Source organism: Erithacus rubecula, assembly GCF_903797595.1.
Source record: "Erithacus rubecula genome assembly, chromosome: 6".
NCBI classification, from domain to species: Eukaryota; Metazoa; Chordata; class Aves; order Passeriformes; family Muscicapidae; genus Erithacus; species Erithacus rubecula.
Genome location: NC_136688.1, coordinates 54,968,700 through 54,994,864, shown reverse-complemented (window position 1 = coordinate 54,994,864; position 26,165 = coordinate 54,968,700). Strand labels below are relative to the sequence as shown.

At 43.1% G+C, this 26,165-nt stretch overlaps 1 protein-coding gene across 9 annotated transcripts in view; it reads left to right on the top strand.

The window, feature by feature from the left end:
• SYT16 (synaptotagmin 16) overlaps positions 1-26,165 on the top strand; it is a 64,326-nt gene that overhangs the window by 20,113 nt on the left and 18,048 nt on the right. For 5 of the 9 annotated variants that reach the window (XM_079308261.1, XM_079308262.1, XM_079308259.1 and 2 more), the window contains 2 exons: positions 5,190-5,786; positions 25,004-25,260. In XM_079308261.1, the coding sequence (XP_079164387.1) occupies positions 5,261-5,786; positions 25,004-25,260 (783 nt within the window). In that variant the 5' untranslated portion in view covers positions 5,190-5,260. Of the gene's footprint in view, positions 1-5,189; positions 5,787-8,093; positions 8,319-25,003; positions 25,261-26,165 lie in introns of those variants that run through there. The other 4 variants (XM_079308264.1, XM_079308265.1, XM_079308267.1 and 1 more) reach the window with 3 other exon arrangements.

The following is a 26,165-nucleotide window of genomic DNA, read 5'->3' as shown; positions in this document are numbered from 1 at the left end:
GTGCTAAGTCAGAATCTGGCTTGCCTGAATATCCAACCCAAATATTATGGCCAGAGAGGTGTTGCCATTTTCTCTTTCCTAAAAATTGCCCCAGGTTTTGTATGAATATTTTGGTGGCAATAATATCCATCTGTGCATTCACACATCCTCTGCTTTCTGAGTGCCCTGGACTTACATGAGATCAGCACATCTCTGATTTCAGTAGTTCTCAGTTTAGGCAAAAACAGAGTTATGAAGAGGTCAGTATAAGAAATCACCATCAGCTCCTCAGCCCTGTTGCTGTTGGAGCTTCTGAGCACAATATTTGAATCCTGGTCTTCCAAGAATATTTTTTTCTTTGCTTGAATTTGTCATCACATACTCTGTATGATGGAGAGACCTGGCTTTCTTGAAAAAAGCTCCACAATTCTGAACCATAAATGTCACATTTGCATAATTCCTTTTTTCCCTTCTACCTCTTTCCTTTTCTCCCCACCCCACTGAAGCAGAGAAGATCACTAATTTTTTTCACCATTGTTATTGACAAAAGGAGAGCATGAACAAAGGAATGAAAAGAAAGCAGGAGACAACATGGGGCTAAATATCCTGATCAAAACCACTTTTGTCATTTGGGTATCAATTTTTACAACTAATTTGGCACAGCATCAGTAGCAAGTTGCCTGCAAAGCCATGAGATGATTTGGGAGTGAGGAATAAGTCTGCAGGCTTCCTGTGCGTGGGCTGAGCCCCGTGCAGCCGGGTACATTGCTGCCTGTGAGCTCATCCTTGTTTTCTCCTAATTCTGGGGCTTGCAGGACCAATGCTCTGCAGCACTGGGTTTATTGCTGTGTTGATTTGTAACCCGTGAATGTTTCCAATGAGATGTGCCTAATTTTTTGGCATAAAGCATTAGATTTTTCCTTCAGTGCCCTGGAGTTTCTGATTCACCAGCTGAAAACTATTATCACGGAGAACATAATCACTTGGAAAGTGTCTCTGTATTATCTTTTGTGTGTGTGTTAAATTCAACCACATAAATAGCAGTTTTATAGCACAAAATAGGCCCAAAAGTACCAGATGTTCTGTATTTCTGTTTTGTTTTTACCTTAGGGAAGTTTGGTCAGCAGTGATGCTCAGAGCTGATGTGAACCTTGGGCACTGGCTGTGAAGTTACCTCATCACACTTCTGCAAGAGGCTCCAACCCTCTGAACAGTTTCAAGTGCACAGGCTGGGCCTGGCACTGTGACAATTTTGGCTGGAAATACATTTTCATCATAGTAATGTTTGGTGAGAGTGCAAGGGCTTTGCAAGCATCTTGTCAGATACAATTCTGGCAGCTGCCAGAAGAGCAGAGTCCAGATTTTTCCCACCAGAATAGAGGATTTCTTGGCCCAGTGTTGCTGCTGCCTGCCTTCATCTGAGTACATTTCTGATCTACCCTCTGCTAGTTTAAATATCTATTTTAATTGGGTTCTATTCTGAAAGGAGGACCAGGCTCATTACAGTTTTCAGTAGCTCAAAAAAAAAAAAAATAAATCTTCTCTTTCTAAGCCTTATTTCCCCCTTCCATGAACAGCCTTACCTTTTGCACAGGTCCTTGATATTCTGGCATCAGCTTAGATTCTCACCTTGTTTTAGGTTTTCACCCTAAACTTGGAGCAGAAATTCATGCTGGGTCAGTCACATTGCCCTTCTCTGAGGTGCACACAAATAATGAGCACTCCTGCTCATGGATATTATCCATTTTCAATCTGTGTACTGCCTCTAAGGGAGGAGTTTGGTAGAAAACTTTTCCAAGGGCCACACAAAAAGTGACTGAAGAAAAGGAAGTTTGTGCCTACACTCTGCAACAGCTTGAATAAGGGAAACACTAAGAAATGCACAAGTGATGGCACTTTTTTTTAGGAACCTACCTATCAAGAAGATTGAAGACACTTTGGTAATATTACAAAACTCTGCATTGTGGTTGTATTTCAAATTCTGGTAATAGTCTACTTTTTTTAGCAATACAGTAATTGCACCTCTCAATGGGAATGCTACTTGGGAATAATGATCCTATCAAGACAAGGGAATATAGATTGTAGTAAAGGTTATGATGGTTTCTGTGAGATTTAACATTGATCATTTTAGTTATCTGATTTTCCAGGAGAGGAAAAAAACACCCCTAACTACTTTGAGTTTAGCATGTGATTTGGTGTGAAAATTCTTATGGGTGGTTTTAGAAGATGCAACTTGAAGTAAATTTGCTAAACTGTTTTTTTCCTCTCTCTTGTTTGATGAATACTTTCAAAAAGAAATGGATTTTTTAAAATTCCCACACATTTTACGCTTTTCTCAGTTCTCTTAGGCTTTTTTTCTTTCTTCTTTTAATGCAAGTCAAAACTGTTGGAGAAATCAAAAGTAAAAATCTGCTCTGTTGAAAAGGCCATGTTGTAAAATATATCATAAACACACTGTTAGAGCAGTGTCTCCTAATTAATGGAGAGAGCTCCTGGGAAACAGCAAGCCTGTAACACAGCTCAGCCCCCTTTGATCCTCTGGTGAGTTTGTAAAATTGTTGCCCGCCTAAACTTGTCTGCAGCTTGTTACACATTTTATCCATCTGCTGCAAGAACAAAAATAAACCTTTTATAATTCAGCTGAACTCCAGTTGTTCAGCATATCACTGGCTGTGGAGTTTTTAGTAAGAGGATGGTAGGTAAAGCAAATCAAAGGTGAAGCAGAGTCAGGCACTCTGGAAAAGACATTGTTTTTGTCTTTAGAGATTATGTAGAGTTGCATGATTATGTTGGAAGTTGCATGTGTGAGTTGCAGGTGTTACTGCAGAGTGGTTTAGATTTTTTGGTGGAATACACATCAGTGCCTGTCTATAAACTGAAATCAAGCCACTTGTTGGGGTTGCTGGGGTTCAATCCAGGCAAATGTCCCAGTCTTGGGTAGAGCTGTGCACGTGTATACATGTGTGTGTGTCATGTTTTCACCTGCTTGCTACCTGAAAATTCACAGCCAAGTTTGATTTGCTGCTTCAGATGACTGAGTGACCACATCCAAGCTCTGCAGGTGGCTGTAGGTCACTGCTTCACTTCCCTTCCTGAAGCAAAGTCCTGCCTTGAAAACTCCCCCAGTGTTTGTGGCTGTGGTACCAACCACAGTGCCAGTCTGTGCTGTTTGCCACCCACAGCATCCAGAAGTGGGATAGCTCTGCTGGACCCATCAGCTGTTAGCTCCAAAATCCAATAACAACAGGAGCTAATTATTCCCCATGCAAATATCACAAGGCTACGTTCTGTTGATTTTTATAACAGATGAGCATTTCAGCACCCATATGTTTTATCTCCATCAGTTAGCTGTCACTTCTGGATGCCTGCATCCCTCTGAGGGCAACTGCTGCTGTGGATCTTGCAGCTGAGACACTGTGAAGTTCTCCTTTCATCATAAACCAGAGATCCATTTGCTCTTGCCTGTAAATAAATGACAGGTTAAAAAGTATCTAGCATCTAGCACTTACCCACCAGAGTTTATCTCCTTCCATGCCTGGGAGAATCTCACAGCTGAAAGTGCCATCTCTCCTCAGTGACTTCTCTGTGATTTAGCAGTACCCAATCCACATTATGCTGGAAATGGGTTGTTTGGAGCCTGTAATCTTTTTTGGCCTATGAGAAAATCAATTGCACAAAGCAGAGAGGCTTTGCCAAGGGCAGGGATGGAAAGAAGAGAGTCAGTGAAGGGAACAGCTCACCTGGGAGGTGAGACTGTGGCACTGCCTGTTCCTTGCCAAAGATTTAATGTGTGGCAGGGAGCTTTACCTGTGTCCCAGGGGCTGAGCTGAGGGCTGGAGGCTGCCAGACTGCTGGAACAGTGTGTGCCCTGAGCACAGGGAGTTTGTGACAGCCACAGCTTTTAAAATGCCTTCAGCAGCCCACATTCATCTCCTGTCCTTGTTAGGGCTGCAACTCTTAGCACATACTAAAGCTGACAATAAACCTGTTGGAAGTGTCTGCAGCATCAATCAACATTCCTGAACAAAATCATTTGGCACAGGTGTTTTGCAAGTTGAAGTCCTCTTAAATCACTGATCTTATGTCTAAAAGAGCTGCTCACCAAGCAAAGTGGGATCTCCTTAGTCTGTGCCCCATTTAAAGATCTACAATTCTGAGATTCCCACTACTTTTCTCTGGAGATCATTTCACAAGGTAATACACATTCCTGCTGAACTTATTTTCTTGCTGTTACACTGTATTTACCCTTTTATACTTCAATTACTTTTAGCCCTCTCAATTCAACAAGACATTTATATTAATTTTGAAACTTCTTCTTAGTCGTCTTTTAGTCTAAAATCTCCACCTATTTAATTCTTTCTTCCTAAACTCATCGTCCTATTTGTAGGTTTCTCCTTCTCAGAGTTCCTAAAAGAATGTCTGTCTTGTGATAATGTGGGAAGATGTATATTGGGCAAAAAGGCATGTTAACTTTCTGTGAGTTATGTTTTTATTTAAAGTTTAGATGAATTTTGAGAAAGCATCATATTGAGATGACACCAGTGCTTTTGTTAACTTGCTTCTGCTCCCAGTAATTTTGTACCTATAATATTACACCTCCTCTGTTTGGCTTGCTTTTTTTTTTTTTTTTTTTTTTTTTTTTCCCTTCATTTCTGCAAGTGGCAAAACAACTCTGGTCTATGGGCAGAGAGAGTTTCTTCACAGCTTTTCTTTTGGAGCAAATAATTTGAGATACTTGTCTGCCATGGGCTGCTACTGCAAGCTTTAGGTCTCTCATTTTCATCATTCAAAACATCATTCTCCCCAAATTCACCTCCCTTCAGTTTTCTCACCTGGTCATGCTAATACTAAAGAATTGGGGCCAGGGAGTTATTTGAGATTTTTGATTGCAGGTTGTTTTGTACTTTTTTTCCCCCAGTTCTTTTGACAGCTGTAACCAAAGTGTGTGCACTTCAAAAAATCATTTGTGTTCCAAGGTTCTGTGTTCTTATTTTTATCTAAGGTTTAGCAATTGAATAAAAGCTTTCCCCATCTCTGCAGGAATATGTGCAATTTGTCCATCATTTCTGGGTTTCTGGTGGTATTCTCAATGGGTAGAAGTGCTTTTTCCATTTCCCCCCTCAGTTCTAGACGTCTCACATAGATAGTGTGTCGACAGGTGTTGATGGACAAGCAATTTACAGTAATTTCTTGTGGTGCTTATTCTGCAGCTCCCTGAATTATAAGTGACATGCTGGCAAAGCTGAACAACTGATCACCAGACACTGGCATAGTGTTGAACATGGCTTCTGAGGCTGCTCAGAATTTCCTCCAGCCACTGTCTTCTTGGATGTCTCAGATATACGAAGCCATCCAGCAAGCAGGAGACTCCATATCTGCCTCACTGCTGAATTTGAGTGGAGTGGGTCGTAAGCCAGAAGAGAGGACACAGGACTTGGAGAATAATGGAGGCCTTTATGAGGATTATTCTGACCCAGATGATGAACAAGACCTGGACCTTTGGGACGAGGACTATTTCTACCCTAGAGAAGACAGTGACATTGGAGGCCCTGATTTTGGCTCTGACATGGGCTCAAAGAGACAAAAACAGCTTAAAACCTGCACCTCCCCAGAGCAGTGTGCTGAAAGCAGCAGGTCCTTGGCAGCCAATGGATCCAGCTGGATGGGTGAAGATCTCCAGCCTCTCCATCGGCTTCCTCCCATCGCTGAGGAAGAAGGTGAGCCCTGTTTGAGGATGGGAGGTGATGAGCACAGCCCCAGCTTGGGGGGCTCCTTAAACACTGCCAATGGCACAGCAGGCTGTGCAGGTAAGCAGCTGGCATGCCCCCTGACTGCATGATCCAGCCCTTTTTTCTCTGCTGCTGATTTGATTTAGTTGCTAATCTGCTCATTACGTTCTGCATTGTCTCTGTTACCCACAGCTAAAATAAAACTCTCCAAATCCCAAAGAAAAATCTAACCTTTCCAATTCTTCCCTCGTTTGTGGGACTAATCTCATTGGAAGAAGTGGAGATCTCCAGGGTGAAATGCTGAGTTTTAGAAGGCAATCAGGACCTGTTGCTGTACCAAGGAGTGTTTTGCTTCCCCCCCTGTCAAGTTTCTGGTAGCAGGACCCTTCAAAGGGAATGTTTAGCCTTAAATCTTTGCTTTGAGAGCCATCTGCCTTTGCGTCATTGCTATTAAATATATATATACATATATATATATATATATGTAATCTCAAACCTTGTTTCTTTGTGCCAGGAATCTCAAGATGTTACTGTGCCATGTGCTGTGAAATGCTGCACTAAAAAGCCAGCCATATCTCATGATTTTATGGATGAAAGGCTCCCAAATCACTTTCCTCCCCTCCCACCACCCCCACAGGCTTTTCAAACAAGACTGAAGAGACAGCAGGCAGGAGATTATGGGAAAAAGAACTGAGTTTGATATTTTCAGTTTTAAATAGGCCTAACTATGACTTCTGATCTTTAAATGACAGCACGAGTGTTTTCAGGCAATTGTGCCCAGCACTGAGTTTCAGCCACATGGTTTGTGCTCACGCAATGTCACCACAAGTGAGGCTGGAGGTTTCCTGGGGGCTACAGCCAGGAAAGCTGCAGTCCTGCTGACACCATCCTTGGGTCTTGTGGCATAAAGCTGCTCTTTACAAACATCCTAGGGATGGGGATAAGGGGTGGAAAGATGATGGGAGGGACTGGGTTCTACAATGCGGAGCTAATGAAGAACTTGAGACTCACTGGGGAGCTACAGAATTTGGCTTCAAATATCTATTTTTTTTTTCCTTTTAAGCAGGTGGTAGATGCTCTTGAAAATGTCTGTTTTATTGTGACCAGGAGCTTTTCTTCACTCTTGGCTTTTAGGGAACTCTTACGTATTTAGCCTTTTCTGTGCAGGCTGTGGAAGATCAGCCTGTTTGTTTTTGTATTTAACAGGAGGGTATAAACCTTGATGGTGCTCTTTAATGGCGGTAAAATTAGCTCTTTTCTTTATTGCTATTTCTCACTCTGTTATGGCCAGGGAGTAAATAATTAAAAAGCACTTTTGGTCTAGCTGTTCTGCCTCCCAAACTGGGACTGCTTGTTTTGTATTCCAAATGAAAGATTGCCAGTTCTCAGATTAAAGGTCTCAGAGTTGTATCTCTTGGAGCCCAACCCCTTCCTTCTGGTACCCCATAGATTGCCTGTGCAATGTCCTGCCCCAGGGTTTGTCACAGGCACTGAGCCAGTGCTGGGTTTGCTGTGTGTGCTTGGGCTGTGTGAGCAGAGTGTGCATGAAGTCATGGGGCAGGGCACCAGGTGTCCATTCAGGGAGTGCTGGGGCTGTGGCTCCTCTTGGACATGTGCTGTCCTAAGGCATGACCTTGTCTCCTGCACCCCTGTGCCTCAGGGGAGCAATTCACAGCAAATCCAGTGGCCAAGGGCATCATTCCTAGGGCAGCCTCCTGTCCCTGGGCCATCACAGTGGGTGGCAGGAAAGGTGGTGAGCTCTCAGGGAAATGGGGCCCAGGAATGAGCTGCTGTCCCTGTCAGAGCTGTTTGTCACCTGCAGGGACACCTGAGAAACTGGGCTCTCAGGAGTGGGGGATGGACCAGGGGGAGTTTCCTGGTGAGAGAGACTTAGTGACAGACAGATGCCCATGACCCATCCCTGCAGCTCAGGGGAGGGTCCCTCTGGACACCTCTCCCAGATGAGAGCAGGTGCTGATCAAGCTGCTGTTTGACTCTGTATTTTTTGTCTTTTCTTCTCCCTAACCTTCCTGGAGCCACTGTGGATTGGAAGGCTGGTGCCTCAGAGCTCCCAGCACCTTCAGTGCTGCTTCCTAGAGCTCTCTGCTTCCACAGCAAGCACTTCAGGGACCATTGCACAGCTTTGTGCACCTTAGGGAGTGTCATTGCAAATGGTCTCAGACAGACTTTAATCTTTTTATCTCTGCAATGTGCTGCACAAAGGGCCATCCAGTGGTCTCAAGACTTCATAGTCACAAAAGATGGCTGTGTGAGGGTTAGAGGGCTGGGAACTGATACCTTTTTCTCTCAGAACTAAGTTGTATAATGGGAGAGAAAGTGCTGAACTGTGATTTCAAAATGTCTTCCACAGACCCTTTGATGTGGAAGAAATTGTTTCGCTCTTCTAAGTGAACTTTCACTTCCAAAACACACATGCTCTTTGCATTTCATTTTTCAACTCTTTATTTCCTCTTTTTCCTTTAGATTCATTCTCTAACATCAAGAGTGTGAACTCTTCTGATGGTAACCTAGACATGCAGAGAGGCTGTAATATCCTGGCAACTTAAAATTTCAGTCATGGATTAAAATGATCAAGAGAAGATGTTTGAGGTATCCTTATTTCTGTTAGCTTTTTACCTAACCCTAAGTGACAATGTAAGTGACACATGGACTTGCTGACATTCAGCAAAAGCTGTTCAGTAGCATCAAAATGAGCTTTGAACATTTTTTCCTTCCATTTGGCAGTTCCCCCCCCATTTCTGCAAAATACGTGTTTCCTGTTTACCCCTGTATTCTTTTCAGAACATTGCATCTTGACTTTATTTCACTTAATGTACCATATTTCTCTCCACAATAGAATATTTTAAAGCTAAATTGGCACAAAACAGTAGCAATGCTGAATGCTTTTTGTTGCCATGGAAATATTTCTGGGCACTTACTGAAGACCTGGTTGCCAATAGTAATGTAACAGAGAAAATAGATATGCTTCATTTAACAGCCACTGGTGATTAAAGAGCCACAGAAACATGTTACAAGGTCATTCCAATATATAGTTTATTTGGTTTAGGGGGAAAAAGCCCTGCAGCCCTAGGTGAAAATACTTTTGTTTTAAAAGAGATGCAAAACAAAATCCAATAGATGTTCCCTTCTCTTAAACTGACAGCATGCTTCTGAGATGAAATAAAATAACACTGTAGTTAAAAACCATCATTACTCCTTATCCTTTTTATCAAATATGTTTTTGATCCCATTTTTGCCTCTTAGGAAATGTTTCCTGGCTCCCAGAGTAGATTTTCTTAGGCTCTGAAGCAGCACACATATTACTGAAAACCTATTTTAGGCTTGGGGATCTAATAAATTGTTTGAGCAATGAAATTCTTACTTTTTTAAGTCAAATGTCCATCAGACACCAAGGCAAATTAATCATAGGGTGCAGGTTTGGCTGCTGCCCAGTGCTGGTGTGCAATTAAATGATGGTAGTAAAGTGGTAGCAAGTTTTCAAACAAATGCAAGGAAAAGGTGGTGGTTTTTTTTGCTTTGTATGCTTTTGATCCACAGTTTAACACTGAGAAGGTAGCTCAGCAGGAAATATTGCAGTGCCAGGTGTTTGGTTTAAGAAGTTAGTGATGGCAAGGCAGAGTCTTCTGTGTATGCAGATTGCTGCCACCAGTGGCAAATCCTGTAGCTGTGAATTTTGCAGAAACAGATGCACTTGCTCTCTCAAGCCCTTGTCCACTGCTTAACCTCTGTGTTTGTGACAGAGAAACTGTCTCAGTGCAGAGCAGGGAGAGAGCAGCCTTTGCATTCCCCCTTGGCTGAGATGCTGCTGCTCAGCTGACTGGGGGTGGCTGGCAGCACTGTGGCTGCCAGATCCATCACTGCACATTTGGCTTAAGAACTGAGAAAAAAAATCCAAACCAACAAACAGAGGAGCAAGAAACCACACCTGAAAGTAATGCACTGCAAGTAGAAGGGTAGAGGTGGGCAGCCCTGCTTCCCAGCATGGATCTGAATTGGGAAAAGCCAGCAAAAATGAAAAAAGTGAAGAACAGCAATGAATGTGCAGTGAAAGCAACGGGGCTTTAGCTACCAAAAAGTAATAAAGTGAAGAACAGCAATGACTGTGCAGTGGAAGCAAGGGGGCTTTTTCCCATTTCTCCCTCAGGGCTGCTGTCCTTTGCAAACAAAAAGCCAAAGTGACCATTAAGTTCTCAGACTCACCAGACACTGTCCTGAAAAGGCATGGGGACAGACACAGGACAGAGCTGAGCCTTCTGGGTGAGAGCTGAACTATTTTTGCACAGTGGTGAGGTCTCCCAGGCTGTCTGGCACTGCTCACAGCACTGGTGTAAAGGATAGGTGAGCACAGCACTTCACTGCAAACAAGCCCTTACAGATTTTTTCTCCCCCATCAACTGGACAACCTCAGTGCCAGCTGAAGGCTGCAGTTCAGTTGCACTAAAATAATTTTTGTGTCCTTGGGATGCTCAGAAGTGTGACACCCCTGTCTAGATTGCTGGCTGGTTTTCCTCAGCACATGTGTGAGGGCAAGAACACCTCTGAGACTTTGGGAATTTTTAAATCTAGAAAGCACTATTGCATTTACTAACCTTGGCCTCCAGCTTAACAGGGGTCATTGATTTTTGCCAGTAATTGCTGTAGTAAAGGAAATTATTCTTTCTGCTCTGTATGAACACTCCTGACCTCAGTAAATGACCCTTCACACAGACAGGAAATCCTAGGCAAGAAGTGAGATTTTCATTAGGTCTGTAAACCCATACAGCAAAGAATACCCATAAGAAGAAGATGTTGATTATGTGATAAATTAAATTTCTGCTTGAAGCTGGGACTAAAATAGATAGATGGCCAGTCTCCACATTGAGAAGTGAAGTGTTTATGAATTTTATAACCTGTCTGAGTATGGAGCCAGCCAGTGCTCTAGCCAGAATGCAGCACTATAAAAATCAGTGCCTGTACTCCAAGAAGGACATTTAAAGAGGCTACACTGAATCAATACCACCACGAGGACTATGGGAATGAAAGCAAAGGCAGACAGTGGACAAAAACACTTCAGAGAAAATATTCCTGTCAGCTGGTGTGGGACAAAGCACAAACGTGACTGGAGACATGCATCTGCTCTCTGAAGGGTGTGATACAAGCCCGTGGCTTTCTCAAGTGCAGACGTGAGTTTGCATTGAATGCTTTCTCTCTGGGAAATTCAGAACCACTCAAAGTGTTTGTGTACAGACTTTTGTCCTTGAGAAGGTGGTACAGTGTTCCTACTTGTATTTAAATTACTGCTTTGCAGTTCTGTCCCTTCAGATTTTATAGTTACAAGGGGTCTTCATGCAGGATGTCACAAGTGAGTGGGGATGAGTGAACACAACAGCCCCAAAAGGAGGGTGGATTGTGGCATGGCAGCTTTACAGCTGGGAAAGTGAAACCAAACTAGTTCAAACCACAATTTCTCAAAGGTGGTACCATTGCCAGCTCTGCCTTGGGCCTGTCAGCAGTGCTGTTCATCCTCAGTCAGTGATTTTAGACACGGTGTCTTTGCCAGCCCTCAGGAGATCAGGGGTTTGGGTTTTCACCAAGTGCCTTGTCTGGTGGGCAGAGCTTCTTTGTGCCCATCTCCCTGGGGGCACGGGGAAGGATGCTCTGCTCAGGAGTACCTGTCATCTGCTCTTGTCATCTAGAGGGTTGCATAAGCTGTATAGAGGATTTATTTGAGAGGATGAAATGGATTTTGCCATTCAGTGCAGTTACAGAACAAATTGTGTGTGAGCGTGTGTGTTTGTGCATGTATTTTCTGATCCACTTTTGCTAAGTGACATCCTCTTCCCACTCTCCATATGGCAGTTGCGACTCTATCTTCCTCTGGGAAGGTTGTTTAGCACTCAAGAGACTTCATTTACCAATAAACAGCATCTTGGCAGCATCTGGGAAAGGCTGCCTTTCTCCTAGGAGCCCTGCCTCCTCACCTTCCCTCTCCTACTACAGGCAGGCAGGTGTGAATGATCTCATTGTGTTGTGGTGGGGGTTACATGCAGGCAATACTAGCAGCACTCTGCAGAGCTGGAACATAGTATTTCTGTGCTGACACAAACAGTAGTACTGTTTGTCTTTTTTTTCTTTTCTTTTCTTTTCTTTTTTTTTTTTTTTTTTTTTTTTTTTTTTTTTTTTGTGTGTGTGTGTTTATTTTCATTTCTGTTGCAATTGTTCCCTCCTGTTCCCTCCTGGTCTCTTTGCAATGCTTAACAGCACAAAACCCACTAATGTAATATAAATAATAATGTTACTAGTGTGTATATAATAATGTTACTAATGTATATATAATAATATTACTAAATCAATATATATATTACATTAATACATAAAGTAAGCTTATACAAGATGGGATAACTCTGCCAAAAAACGAGCTGTTGTTGATCTCCACCCTTTTCCAGACAGGGGTGTGGATATGACTTCCCTGTGCTCAGGTGGTTTTTGGGTGTTGTAATGACCTGGTGGCAGCAGCCATCATTTTGAGTGGCTTCATAGACTCCTCAAATAGTTTTAGTACCCAAAGGGAAAATTAATTTTCTGCAATGGGAGCAAACAGGGAGATTACAGTCATGGAGGTAACACAGTAGTTTTAAAGGCAGGGAATGTCACTGTTGGCCTTTGGGGATCTTGAGGGTAATGAGGAAGGTGGGGTTGGGCTGTACCTCCACAGATGCTGTTTGTGTGATTCTCATGCTGTTTCCACAGATGGATGTGGGGACACTGCATCAGTGTCTATTTGTAGACCAATAAGGATGATTTGGGTTGAATCTTAAATCAGTTCATAGCAAAATCTGTAGAAAATCCCTTCCTGTGACCATGAAAATAGCTGATGCTCTCATGGCATCACTGCACCACCTGAAAGCTCCCTCATGTCCAGGCAGGTATTTCTCTGACTCAAGAGCTCAATACCCCTGTGAGATGGAGCATCCCTGGAGGGATTCATGAGGATTTGCCCCCACAAGCTGGGTGTTTGGAGGAATTTACCTCCTCAGGCTGAGAGGGATTCAAACCTGTACAGTCTACACAGAATAATTGTTGTGGGAGTATTTTCTAGCAAATAATGAGGCTGGTGCTGGAGAGAAAGCCCTGAATTTGGATTAATGAGAGCCCTGTGGTTTGCTGGAGCTCTGTGTCTCAAGGTCACTTTGGGGGTTAGACTTATTGCCATAAATAATGTAGCTACAAAACTCTTGGTCCTGAGTTTTGCAATTGATGTGAAACTGCAGCTGAGACAGAGCATCCTTCCCCCATCACACAGCTGAGCTGCTTCCCAAGCCTGGCATCACAAGCTGAGTGTGTTGACTCAGCCCAGCCTCTTCCCTGCTACTTTGAAACCAGGTGAGCTGGACATGGGATTGCTAAAAACCAAAACAAAGGGGAGGTGGGAAGAGCAGGAGGGCAGGATTGTCCCTTTTGGGTGACAGCTTCAGTCCTGGAGGCATGTGAGTCTGCAGCACATCCCCACCCACTGCTGCTCCCAGAGCTGGTGATTTTCCCAGGAGTGCTGTGGTGTTACACTAAAGGGGGACTGTGCTGAATCAACCCTCTGGCAGCAAACAAAGTTTCAATTAGAAAAATCAGTGGGAAAATAAATATCTGCCTTGTTGCAGTGCAGTTGTTTTCTGTATCAAATCCAAACAAATATCTTTTCGAGGGAGTTCATTTCCACACTGTTAATCAGCAAACAAAGGCCTGTGGGTGTGAAGCTGATGGCTGGGTGCTGTGAATGGTGTGAGCATACATTGGCTCTTGTGGAGTGGTGAAACTGCTTTTAAGGGGAGCAAAGCCAGTGACCTGAGTTTTCTGAATGTTTCCAGTTTGATTTCTGCTTGCTGAAAGCAATGGGTGCCAATCTAGAGAAACTTCCAAAACTGGAGGAAGTTTAGGATCTGACTCCCTTACATTAGAGGAATTTCATATCCAAACCAAACAAACAAATAGAAGAAATGATGGATGAGTAACCTGAAGGAATTCAATTCATTGTGGTATGAAAACAACCAGGAAAACTGTCATAAAAATAATACAGGTGAGGTGCAAGCTCTTTTTTTTTTTTGTTGTTGTAAGGCAAGGACAGTGTTTTCTCTTCACCAGCCATTGGCATCCAGCAGTTTGTTCAGTTTCTGAACATTCCCAGCCCCACAGGCCAGAGCACACTCAGCCCCACCTGTGCCTGCAGAATCCCCAGTGTCACACATCTGCTCACAGAAGGTGCATTTCTGCCCCTGCAGCTGCAAGTTTCCTGCACACAGCCCAGCCTGAGCTGTCAGGGATCTGCAGGCTGACTCAAGGCTGTGACTGCATCCACACCAGGGGTTTTTCTGGCTTAGCAGTGTCTCCTACAGTGTGGAACCTCTCTTTTTTCCTTCCACTTCTGCATAAATCCTGGGCCTGGGCTAGCAGAACCCACTAGAATAAATGAAGCCTGACTCATATTTGCTCCACATGTAAGATGTAAAGTAGGTGATTGGGAAAATCAGGGATGGTTGTGGTTCAGCATCTTGGCTGCCATTTCCTGCACTATGGAAGAACCTTAGGCAGCACAGTGAGAGCCAGCTTGACATGGAATCCCATGTTCCTATTTTTAAAATCAAATTTTGGGAGCAGGAAAGAAACAACAGGGAAATATGCTGGTTCTCATGCTGTTTTCTGTGGGCACTCCTGTATTTCTTTGCACAGCTGTGTGCAGTATCAGGGTGTATTGCTCTGACTGCTGTACTGTTTCACTGTAGAGGCGTTGAGAGCCAAAAAAATGTCCTTTTTTACTGATTATTCTCCTTTTTTTGTTTTGTTTTGTTCTCTTCTCTTAAAAAAAAAAATTGTTGTGAGTATCCCCTAGTACAAATGCTTCCAAGCTGTGATTCTCTCCACCTGCATTACATGCAAACACACAAATAAACTCACCTTGGGCAGCTTCCTGGTTGGTTTGGCCATGGAGTGAGAACAGATGGAGAGGCAAAAGCAGGGCACTGTCTATTGACACTCAGCAGAGAGGGGCAAACATCACCTTTAGCCCAGGACACCAAATCTTCCCTGGCTGTTAGACCTGGCAGGAAGGGGTGAGGCACACAGGGGTGGTGCAAGGAGCAATCCTCCCCAGCAGTGAATGGCCAGGGGGTGTTAGTCAGGGGTATCCTGTCAGTGGGGAGAAGCTTGGGCTTACTCCAGCATTTTATGACACATTTGGGATCTAAGGGAATGGCTTGGATTGGGTGCCCTCCTCCTTACTTGGTCCATTGCTCTGAGTGTCAGTTTGAATTCCCAGCTCAGGGGGCTGACAGCAAGAGCTGCAAGAAGGCTCCAGGCTGAAAACCACTGCAGAGCTGTACCCTAGGAAATGATAGCAGCAACTATGGGTGTTGCTGCATGTTCCCTGTGCAAAATGTTCCTCCTTTTCCTGAGAAGTGTTAACAATCTCTTCTTTGCCACAAACCTTCCCAAAGAAAAGCTTTTCCAAAGAAAAGCTCTTGTTTCTGTGCACAGTTCTAGGTTTTGCTGAGGTAGGAGCTGTTGCAGATCACTGCTCTTCTCTGTCATCCTGATCATGAAAATTTTAAGGCCAGGCCTGTGTGACTGCTTCTGTAAAAGCAGAGAACATGGCAGTGAGTTCTCCTGGGATGCTCTGAGTGCATGCATTATGCATAGATGTGCTGATATTGTCTTGGTTATGTGATCAAATGCATTTTTTTGTGTACAACTCCTGCTTCCTTCAGGGCTTGGTGATGTCCCCATTGAAACTCTCACTGACTTCTGTGGAGCAGAATCAAAACCTCTCACACAAAAGTGGATGCACAAAGGCAGCATTAAATGTATAAGAAAACCAGAAAATCAGAAATTTGGCATTTGGAAGGTTTCCATTGTTCAGACAAAATTACTGTTGTTTGTTGTTGTTTTTTTCACATGCAGGCAGACAGAATGTATGCAGTATCTCTGTATTTCACACCTACATGATGTATTTTATTCAGTAATTTTTTTTCCTTGGGTAAGCTTGGAGCAAATGATAAGTTATTCTTTCTACTCGGTAACACTGCAGAGAATTCTTGAATTATTTATTTCATGCATTTTAGCTTGGTGTATTTAGATGCCTGTAAGCTAACTTTGTAACTGACTGGGTGTTTGAAATTTCTAAATAAATAGTGGTAGTTTGAAATACCTTGCCAGAAAAAAGAGGTCACCCTTCTTCTTCCCCCTCTGTCTCCTCTGGGAAAAAAAAAAATTAAAAATCCCACATGCCTCGTTACGAGCAGTGGGAAGTTGATTTGTAAAACAGATGCTGCATAGAAGTAATTGACTTGAAGTTGCTGGAAATATGTATATTCCACACAACATCTGCAGATCTCAAGATGTATTCATTATCTTTCCAGATTTTTAGATTGTAATTACGGGCCCTTTATTTAAGTTTCCATGGTGATGTAGAAAATGCTTCCCCCTTGTCCTTTGCTAATCAGGCCACTTGTGTGTTTGAATGGTGATGGTTTTCCTGTCCCCTGGGTTAAGTTACTGTTATTAATACAGAGATATTAAGTTGACAGGGAGCTGTGGCTGCTCAGGCAGGGTTCAGCAGCAGGCACGTCAGGCAGATTCCCCGGTGCCAGCGTTTAATTAGCCCGTGTGCTTCCAAATGTTTGTGAGGAGCAGCAGCCACTGTCATAACAAGGGATGCCTTGGGGACTGGGGAAGTTGAAATCAAAGTCAAGCAGCCAATAATAAATCACACCATGCCAAGCTTCTCTCCTCCATCCTGCACCCTTCTCCTCCCCTCTTTGCCAAAGGCTCTGCTGTGTTTTGTAGGGGGTTGCAGGTGGGTCAGGAGCTGTCCAGGAGTTCTGCATCCACATGGCCTTTGCAAAATTTCTTGTAATAATCAGAATTTCGCATTATGTTAAGGCAAATTCATCTAAGTTTACAGCCTCATGCTCATGGACTCAAGATTTTAATGTTACCATTGCTTGAGAAAACAGTGAAAGGTGTGGTTTAATTCCTAAAGATGTTTTTTTTACACAGGGCTTTTAGAAAGTTGTTTGAGTGAAATGTGAACTTTTGGTTAAACTGGGATAATTTTAATTTTAATCTTAATCACCCAAAAGATATTCACATATTAATAGAACTTTAGAGCTTACATGCGCTGCGAGTAGAAATGCAGGTATTAGGCTGAAAATGAATGTTTATTTTTATGTGTTTTGATTATTTGACTAGATCACATTTGGGCCATGGGGTTGTTACAGCTTAAAATAATTTTTATCCAAGAAAATTTCAAAGAAGGTTATTTTTAATAGCTTACATAAAAATAATGAAGTTTTGCAACAGCTTGTCACCGACCATTTACAAACCAATGTTTAAAAATGTTTCACTTTTATCAGAGTAGTAACACAGCTTTTTTCCTCCAATTGAGAACAGTTTTCCAGCAGGAGGAGCAGGCTTGTTGAGGGTCAAAGCTACCAGTGTGGTGGCATGAAAGGAGCTGGCATCTGCTGGGATCAGCTGGACTTGGAGCCCTGGGAGTCCTGGGAGAGGAGAGCTGCCTGCTGAGCAGCAGATTTATGGAGCTGGGGCTGCACTTGCCATGAAGCTCATACTGCAGATTTTTAATAGACCCACAGGGTATGTGAAAGCAGGTCCCACTTTCCTCACCTGAGGCTGGTGTCAGGTGTGAGGTGGAGGAAGGTGCTTTCCCTCCCTCTCCACCCGTTTGCTCAGCTGCTGGGGTTTGCCATGGAGATTATCAAAGTGAGTCTTGGCAACCAAACCGTGCCCTGCATGCTGCAGAATGAGCAGTGGCCCGGTCATAGTGGACAGCTGGGCTGTGCACACACACCCCTGGGCTGTGCACACACAGATCTGGGCTGTGCACACACAAACCTGGACTGTTCACATACAGATCTGGGTTATGCACACACAAACCTGGGCTGTTCATACACAGTTCTGGGCTGTTCACACACACCCATGTGCTGTTCACACACCCCTGGGCTGTTCACACACAGATCTGGGCTGTGCACACACAAACCTGGCCTGTTCACACACAGATCTGGGCTGTTCACACACAGATCTGGGCTGTGCACACACAGATCTGGGCTGTGCACACAAACCTGGGCTGTGCACACACAGATCTGGGCTGTGCACACACAGATCTGGGCTGTGCACACACAAACCTGGGCTGTTCACACAGAGATCTGGGCTGTGCACACACAAACCTGGGCTGTTCACACACAAACCCTTGGTGCACACCCACGGCTGCCATCCCAAGCAAAAAGCCTCAGTGTTTCCATCCTGACCAAGGCAGGCCAGGAACATACAGCATGCCCTGAACCCTCCTTTCCCCATCTGGAGGTGCTCATCTGGTGAGGGTACAGAAATCCCCCATGCACAGCACATGATGGCAGCAGGGGGGCAAGGGCAGCACGGGGATGTGCTCAAATGTGTTATCTTCACTTCTAAAGGTTATGATTCACCTTGGTCTCCAGAGCTCACCTGCTGCTGGCAGATGGAGCCAGCAGTGCCTGTTAGCCACGTGCCATATTTATGTGTTCATGGTGTTACCCTGAGTGGATTACATCTCAGCTGCATTTTTTGCATAAAACAAGTTCTCTCCCCACCTTAGCAGGGGCTGCAGGGGAATGGAAGCATGAAGAAGTTTTCAAGTCCTTTGTTTACTACTTTGTCTTTGCACATGCAAATGATTTTACAAGCTGTTTGTCTGTGTGATGTGACTTTGTGTTTTGCTCTGCTAAATATCTTCATTAAAAAAAAAAAACCAAAACAAACCAAAATAGGTTAACATGCAGACTTGAGCATACAATATGTAAATGATGCTGATACAGTATGACATCATCAATCTTTCAAGATTTGAAGAGGCAGGTGATTCCCAGGTTCATGCCCCAGTCCTCCCAAAATCCTTGGTCACTTTTGTCCCCAGAAAGAGCACCTGAGAGTCAGAAGTGTACTGTGTCCTCTGGCTTCTTGGCCAGGAGCAGCACCCTGAGTTGTGTTTCTCTCCCAGTGAAGGGATACAGGGAGGAGGATGAACAGGCAACATCTTCAGGCAATAACCATGAAGTGATTAAGCAGTTTGAGACCTCTGTGTCATGGTCACAAAGTTTTTGATCAGAAGTATTTGAATAAAAAGCAAATGAGAAATGTAGACCCAAATTCAGCCACAGGGAACACAGGACAGAGGTGTCTGGATGCAGAGGTTCTGCTTGAATGGAAAAAGGTTAAAAGATTTAGAGTCTGAGATCTGTAGCCTCAACACAGAGAGGTTCTTTTGCAGTGGAGAACTAGTCCCAGATCTTCCATTCTCTCTCACTAAACTTGATTTCCTGATTTTGCCTGCAGCTGAAATACTTAGAGGTAAGTGTACAGGTCCAAGGCTTGCTGAAGTCCATTAAGATAATTTCATTAATTGCATATTGTTGAATTCTGTTTCCTTAACCCATTCTCATGGATTTTTACTGGAAATTTTTCCAGAGTAAAGACTGAAGGACTTGGTTGTAATTATGTTTTATCTGTGCCACATAAATCATCTCTTTAGCAAGCCTTTTAGCAGAAGCTGAATGTCTCCTTTTCTAACAACTTCACAAACACAAGGTGAACATTGAATGAATTATGCTGTATCATTTGCCAGTGCATATGCCAAATGTCAGGCAATGACAGAAACTAAAAATTTATGGCACAGAAGGGAAGAATTTTATGATCTTCCATGGACTAATGTAATGACTCTTTTATACAAACAGAGATGAAATGCATTTAAAAACATAGCTATTTAGAAAATTGGCCTGAACACATTCTAAAATCTGGAGAAGTTCATTAGAGGGAAGAGCCATAAAAGTGCCCTTTGTTCTTAGTTCAATAGGGTGTTTTAATTTTGAAATATAATTGCTTGAATTTAATGCACCCTCCAGTTAGATCATTTGAAGATATGTGTCTCCATCAAACTCCTTTTGTACAACATGGTGCAGAGCAGCTCTTAGTTTTATTTTCAGAGGTACCTAGGTGGTGCCACAATCACAAAACACAAAGATTTGTGGATATTAAGCCATCACTGTGCCCCAACGGTGTTTCACACACTGCTCCAGCTGAGCTGATGCTCTGGTGGGAAGGATGAAGGACTTTTGGAAGTGCTGAGCCCAGACTGGGATCATGGCATGTTCAGACTTTGCCTGAGACTTCTCTTTGTGTACTCTTAACAGACCTTTTACACACGTTGCTGGTAGGTTTAATTTCTTACATAATCCAAAATCTACAGCAAACTCAGGCACAGAGTGAAGCTAGGCATCTTGGAGAGCCCTGAATAACTTCTCTCCCACTCAGACTTGGCATATGGCAGAGTCTTCTCACATTGTGTTCTTAGAGGAGAGTTTCCTTGACCCCCTGCTTCTGTTTTCACTGCAGTGACAGTCTGCACTTTGGACTCATTTAGCTTCAACTTTTCACCTGTTAAAAAAATCTTTGTAGTAACCTGAACAGATCCTGGAGTGCACACAGCATGGAGGAAGTGTTTGGAGGATGCTCTGGAGAGCTGAGCAGGCTTGGATGCCAGCTCTGCCCACAGCCTCTCTGCAAATCACCCTGTTAATAAAGAGCCTGTTTTAGTTCTGGAAACATGGAGCCTTCTCAGACTATTACCCAGCATGTGGTAAATTAAACAATCTTGGTCTGATTGCATAATGTCACTTGAAATTTAAGATCCTTTTTCTCTTTAACCCCTAAAATTTACAAGCCATTTTTGTTTAGATTTATTGTAATTAGATAATGATTCTGCTCCTTTGAGGCTCTTCTAGGAGCACTCTTTTGGTGGCTAATCTCAAAATAACCAGGGGCAGGAGCACTGCTTGGTCTCCCTGTGGGTTTCTCTTGGTGCAAGGGGGGCAGGGGGGCTGCAGAGTGTTTGGAGCTGGGGCTGTAGCAGGGGCAAGAGATTTGCAAATATGCCTCAGGCCATTCAGCCGTAGCTCTGCTCTCTTGTAGGAAGAGGGGTTGGAAATATCACTGCTTGCAGCTAGGAGGATTTCCAGACCAGAGGTACCTATATCTGTGCTGAAATATTTTCTTCCTCTGGACTATATTTGAACAGGTTCTTAACTTCCATCATGAGTTTGTATCTAATTTCTCTCAAACAAAAGACATGATTTTTTTTTTTTATTTTATTATTTTTTATTTTTTTCATCATGGAAGCACAGTGATTCCTTAGAGTTCACATAGCAGACATGGCCCTGGTCAGCACAGGTACTAGGCACACATAAATTCTTCATCTGTGTTTCTTGCTGGTTAATGAATTATGTGGTGTCAATTAAGCAAGATCTACCAATCCCCATCTTTTAACTCTGGCAGTGGGTTTTAGGAAGTGATGAGACCTCTCAGGGAATTTATTTGGCACAACATAATGATTCATAGAGCTGAGAGATTGTGTGTCATTAGAAAAAAAGAAAGATCCTGTAAACTAGCCAGAACATTTGCCTGACAGTGTGAGGAGGCACTGCAGAACATTTCCCAGCCTGGTTTTCAGTGTTTGATGTGTCAAGCATTCCTTGTATGTTTGGAGAGATGCTCCTATACCCCAGTTCCTGTTAGGGTTCTATTAGGAGGTCATGCTCATCCTTTCATCTGACAGATTTTTCACAGCCAGTTCTCCAACCCTCAACACCCTTTTCTGATTTATTGGTGATTTCTGCTACCCAGTATCCCCTTTGCCTCCTTCATGGATTGTGAACACGTGACTTCAAAGGGAAAGTTTGGGAGACAGGATTCTTAAGAAAAATCCCACTTTTTCATTGTACACTACTATCTGCCCTTAATCTTGGAATTGTCTGCTATTGCTCTGCAGGGACTCTTGGCTAATTAAAGTTCAGGTAATGCTGTCTCAACCTCTGTCCCTGATGCTGTGCTGTTTATTCACGTCAGGTATTCAAAAGACGGTTGACATTTTCTTCCTTAAAGATCTCTCAGGTAAATTACAGGCATTTTACTGCTCTGACCTTTTCCTTTACAGGAGGAACTTTTGTTTTCAACATTTATTTTGTGAATATAATGTTGGAATGGATGTAATTGGAGAGGTGTAGTTGTTCTAGTCTGTAGAGCTGGTCTATTACCTGTAATGATCATCTAATACTGGTATTTATACCTGATTATCTCCTACCAAACTGCTTTAAATTTAAAGAAAAAGCCAGACTGTTTCACTGATTGGTTTGGGTGAATCACCTTTTTCTTTACTTCTCCTGAATACTATTTTCTTTCCTAACACATTCATTTTGTGCCTGAGTCTCAGGGAGATGGTTTGCTCTATTAATATATTTCTGGAGTTCTCCTGTTACGGGTAGACTTTTATGGCTTTAATGTAGTTTTTGAAAATTCCTCTATTATTGATCTAGATATTATCCCAGCAGGAGTCAAACCCACAAGACAATTGTATGAGGATAATTTCTTACTACAGAAGCATTTTATTCTGAAAGCCTGCTGTGTGGTGTGTGCTTTGATGGATGACCCACTGTTTAAATGTGTATTAGACATTGGCTTGCTAATTAAATGCCTTAAGGAGTGCCTGTATCCATTCAGTCTCAGTAAATGCCTGGAATTTCTGTTATTTTATTTCTTGCTTATGCTGTAATGTTGAGTTCTTTCTGTTTTCTGACTTTGTAGAGAAGAAGGGGAGTAATGGCAAAAAAAAAAAAAAATATCACTTTCTACCCTCACTCAAGACTTTCAGTCCAGGGCAGAGGCAAGACAATGAGGGCTCTCAGTTCAGAACTAGGTCTGCCAGATGGGAGGATGAGGAGAAGAGATGGGTTTTACATTTCAGAAGGGAGTGAGGAGAGCACTCACCTGGAATTTGAGAGATATGAATTTGGATCCCTCTTTGCTCCTGAAGGACCATCTCCCATGAGGAAGAGGACCATAATTACAAAGCTCTGAGATGCTCTCAGACTTCTTGGTTGAAGTGCCTGTGCTTGAAGCATTTTACTGGGGGGGAGAGTGGAGAGAGTTGAAGAAAGGGGATAAAATTATTCTCCTAATTTCTGAGTACTTAAATGGAAAGAACAGCCAAGGACAGGAACAAGGTCTTCTGTTCACATGAAGGAATGTTTTCTGAGTATAATCCCCATTCTTCTCCTTGGAATTGTGTGTGTGTGTGGAACAGATAAGCATCAGAAATAGTGTATTTGCTGCTGAGGCCAAACATGGAATTTTTTCTACTCAGAAAGGTTTGGGCTCTTTGCTCTAAGACAGAGGGATGTGTAGAGAATCATAGAGTGGCTCAGGTTGGAAGGGTTTTGTAAAATTTATCTATTCCCCTGCCTTGATGATGTTATTCAGCACCCCATCCAGCCTGGCTTTGAACAATCCAAAGCTGGGGTACCCCCAGCTTCTCTGATCAGCCTGTGCCAGTGGTCTCACCACCTCATAGTAAAGAATCTCTTCCTTGTATCCAATCTAAATTCACTGTTATAGTTTAAAACATTACCCTTTCCTGTCACTACAGGTCTTGGCAAAAAGTGTCTCTCCATCTTTCTTATCCTTCTTCAAGTATTGAAAAGCAGCAATAAGGTCTTTCTGACACCTGTTCTGCAGGATGAGCAACCCCAAGTCTCTCAGGCTCTCTTCATGCAAAAGGTGTTTCAGCCCTCAGACAATTTTCATGGCCCTGCTTTGGAGCTGCTCTAACAGGTCCATGTTTTTCTGTCTTGAGTCAGCTCCCTCAAGACCCTGGAATGCTTCTCATCAGGTGCCATGGATCTGTGGGTGTTCAGATCCCTCAGAGGGTCTCAAACCTGATCTTCTAAGATGGGTAGGACTTCATTCCTCCAGTCCCTGCCTGGAGAATCATGGACTTGAGAGCTGTGGGACAAGCACTTGACAGTGAAAACTGAGACAGGAAAAGTTGTTGGGCACCTCAGCCTCCTCAGCACCAGATTCTCAATCTCATTTATCAGACAGGGAATAAAAACACTGATTCATTTAACAGAAGCAAACTAATAGTTTTGTATGAAACAGAGTTACTAATACTGTCTTTTAAAATTTGAATTTGAGACCAAATTTGAAAAAAAAAAAGATTGTTCTTTAGTAGTGACCTTCATAGGAACAAAGAAAGACGTGTCCCTTCTTGAGCAGGGGAGTGGACAAGGTGACCTCCAAGGCTCCTTCCAACCTCACCTCCTTCTATGGGACCTTTAAACCCCAAACAGCTCTGTTGGCAAAGGAAATTGTTATTTTCATTGCTGTTATCAGCTGTCTGGAAGCACAACTCATTCTTTCACTGTGTCTGCTTTTTTGCTTATTTGAAAGGGTTGGAGGCAGAATGTGTCTTTCCATGTTTCTGAAGCAAGGCTCATCATGAGATGCATTAGGAGGAGGAATGTCCCTGAATTTCTTCTGAAAGTGCTTGCAGAACACCTCCAAGGCCAAATCATGATGTTGTTTTCATCTGTGTCCCTGGACATGTAATTTTATGTGCTGCTCCATCCAGAGAGCTCTCACTGGTGTTTTCAAGAAAAGTGCCTTGTGTTCATAATAGAGATTTCAGTGGTGTAGAAAAGGAATCTGTGGTGTGAATCAGAGAGGATTATTTTATTCTCATTAATGAAACTCACTCTAGCCCATGGAGTACGTGTGTGTAGCACAAGATGAACTAAAACCAATAAAAGCAGTTAGGAAATTAGGTAATACATCTCCCCTCAGTTGTCCTTGGGAGGACAATTCAGCCCAAGCACAGGATTTAGAGATTCCTAGTTGTATTTTGGAGCTGGTCATGCTCATCTAAGCTCTCAGGGATGGGTGAGAGGGTAATGCTGTCCCTCTGTTATGTCTGGGAAGCTGCTTTCCTCACCAGCACCATGCTCCTGGGGACAATGCTAACTCCTGTCATCTCCTCCTGCACAGGAGGAAATTGTGATACCTGTTCATCAGGCCTCTGCTGTGCTTTTCTGTAGAAAGAGAAGAGTGCTTTTCTGTTTTCATGGAAGAGATTGCTTTGGACTTCCACTTGAATATCCCAGACATTCCACTGATACTTGCATTTTGTGAATAACTTCTTCAAGTAAAGGTTTCTCAGTTCAGGATGGGGTGAGAAACAGCCATGTGCCCTCCAAAAAATGCTGATTTTAACAGGTTCAGTGCTGCAGGAAGGAGAAACTGTCTATTGTAAGCACTGGGGATTAGGGAAAAGTTAAAAAAATAAAAGAAAGGAGAGAAAGGCACATTCTGGAAGGGGGATGAATTTGTTCTAATCCCTGTGAAATTATTTTCTTGCTGAAAATTGCTAGATCTGGATGGACTAAGCCAAATGAGTTACCAAGACAACATCTCCTGTCATGAAGATGACCATGGATCTGTGGATTCAAGAACAACAACCAGGAGCAAAGGCACTGGGCAGCACAGAGGGCCCAGGATGGAGCCCAGAACTGGGGATGGTGACAGCCAGTCACACAGGGAAGGGCATCTGGAAATGGAAACAGCATTTGCCAACCAGGGATTGGAAGTAAATGATGCCACAGACAGCTCATCAGCTTGGAGCCCTGAGGTATGGTGGATTCTCATTTATTACACATGGTGGAAGCTTTTGAAGGATATTGGAGGACAAAGAAAGGTTAGAGGAGAAATAAAGTGAAAAATTGATCAGCACAGGGTAATGGATGGCACTCCTGTGTGCTTTTGTGCATGAGTTTACACCTCTGCCTTTGTGTTTCCCCTTTTTTCTGGTGTTTTACCTCTTGCTACTAACACTAATTCACAGAAATGCTTTCATTGTTTGATTTCTGACTGCAGTCTCTGAACTGAAATTGGAACTTTGCTACCCAGCAGCATTCACTGACATTTAGCAAGGAGCTCTCTGTGGTGGCCCAGGGCTTGGTCAGTGCTGTGCAGGGTGTGTGTCCCAGGACATGGCATGTGGTCACTGGGTCACATCTGTACTTTTTCCATGTAGTTTCAATGACTTAGACCATGGGAATAATCTGGAAAGCTGGAGGCAGCTGCTGGGGGTGGCCTGTGACCTGACCAAGTGACCATAATCTTGTTCCCACTGATGCCAGGCAAACTTTTAGGGAAGGAGAGAACCTGAGTTTGCTTTCCCTTAGTTCTGCACTTTTATTTTGAATCCTTGAGAAAACATTTCAGATTTTAAGGCATTATAAACACCTGATAACTTAGCATCCCCCTTTTCTCTCCTAATCTCTCTGCACGATAAATTGATTTTCATTATCATACAGCAGGATTAAATTTCTGGAAAAATATCAGCTTGCATCAGACATATTAAAGGAACAGCACAGAGGTTCATATCTTCTGCATGAATTAAAATTTTTCTGCCCATCTGAGGCTCATTTCTCCTTTTCCACATTCCATGTGCTTTGCCACAGTTCACGTGTGCCTCAGTGTCTCCAGTGTCCTCTTGTGTTTCTTTGGTTTGCATGGCTCATTTTGCTCCTG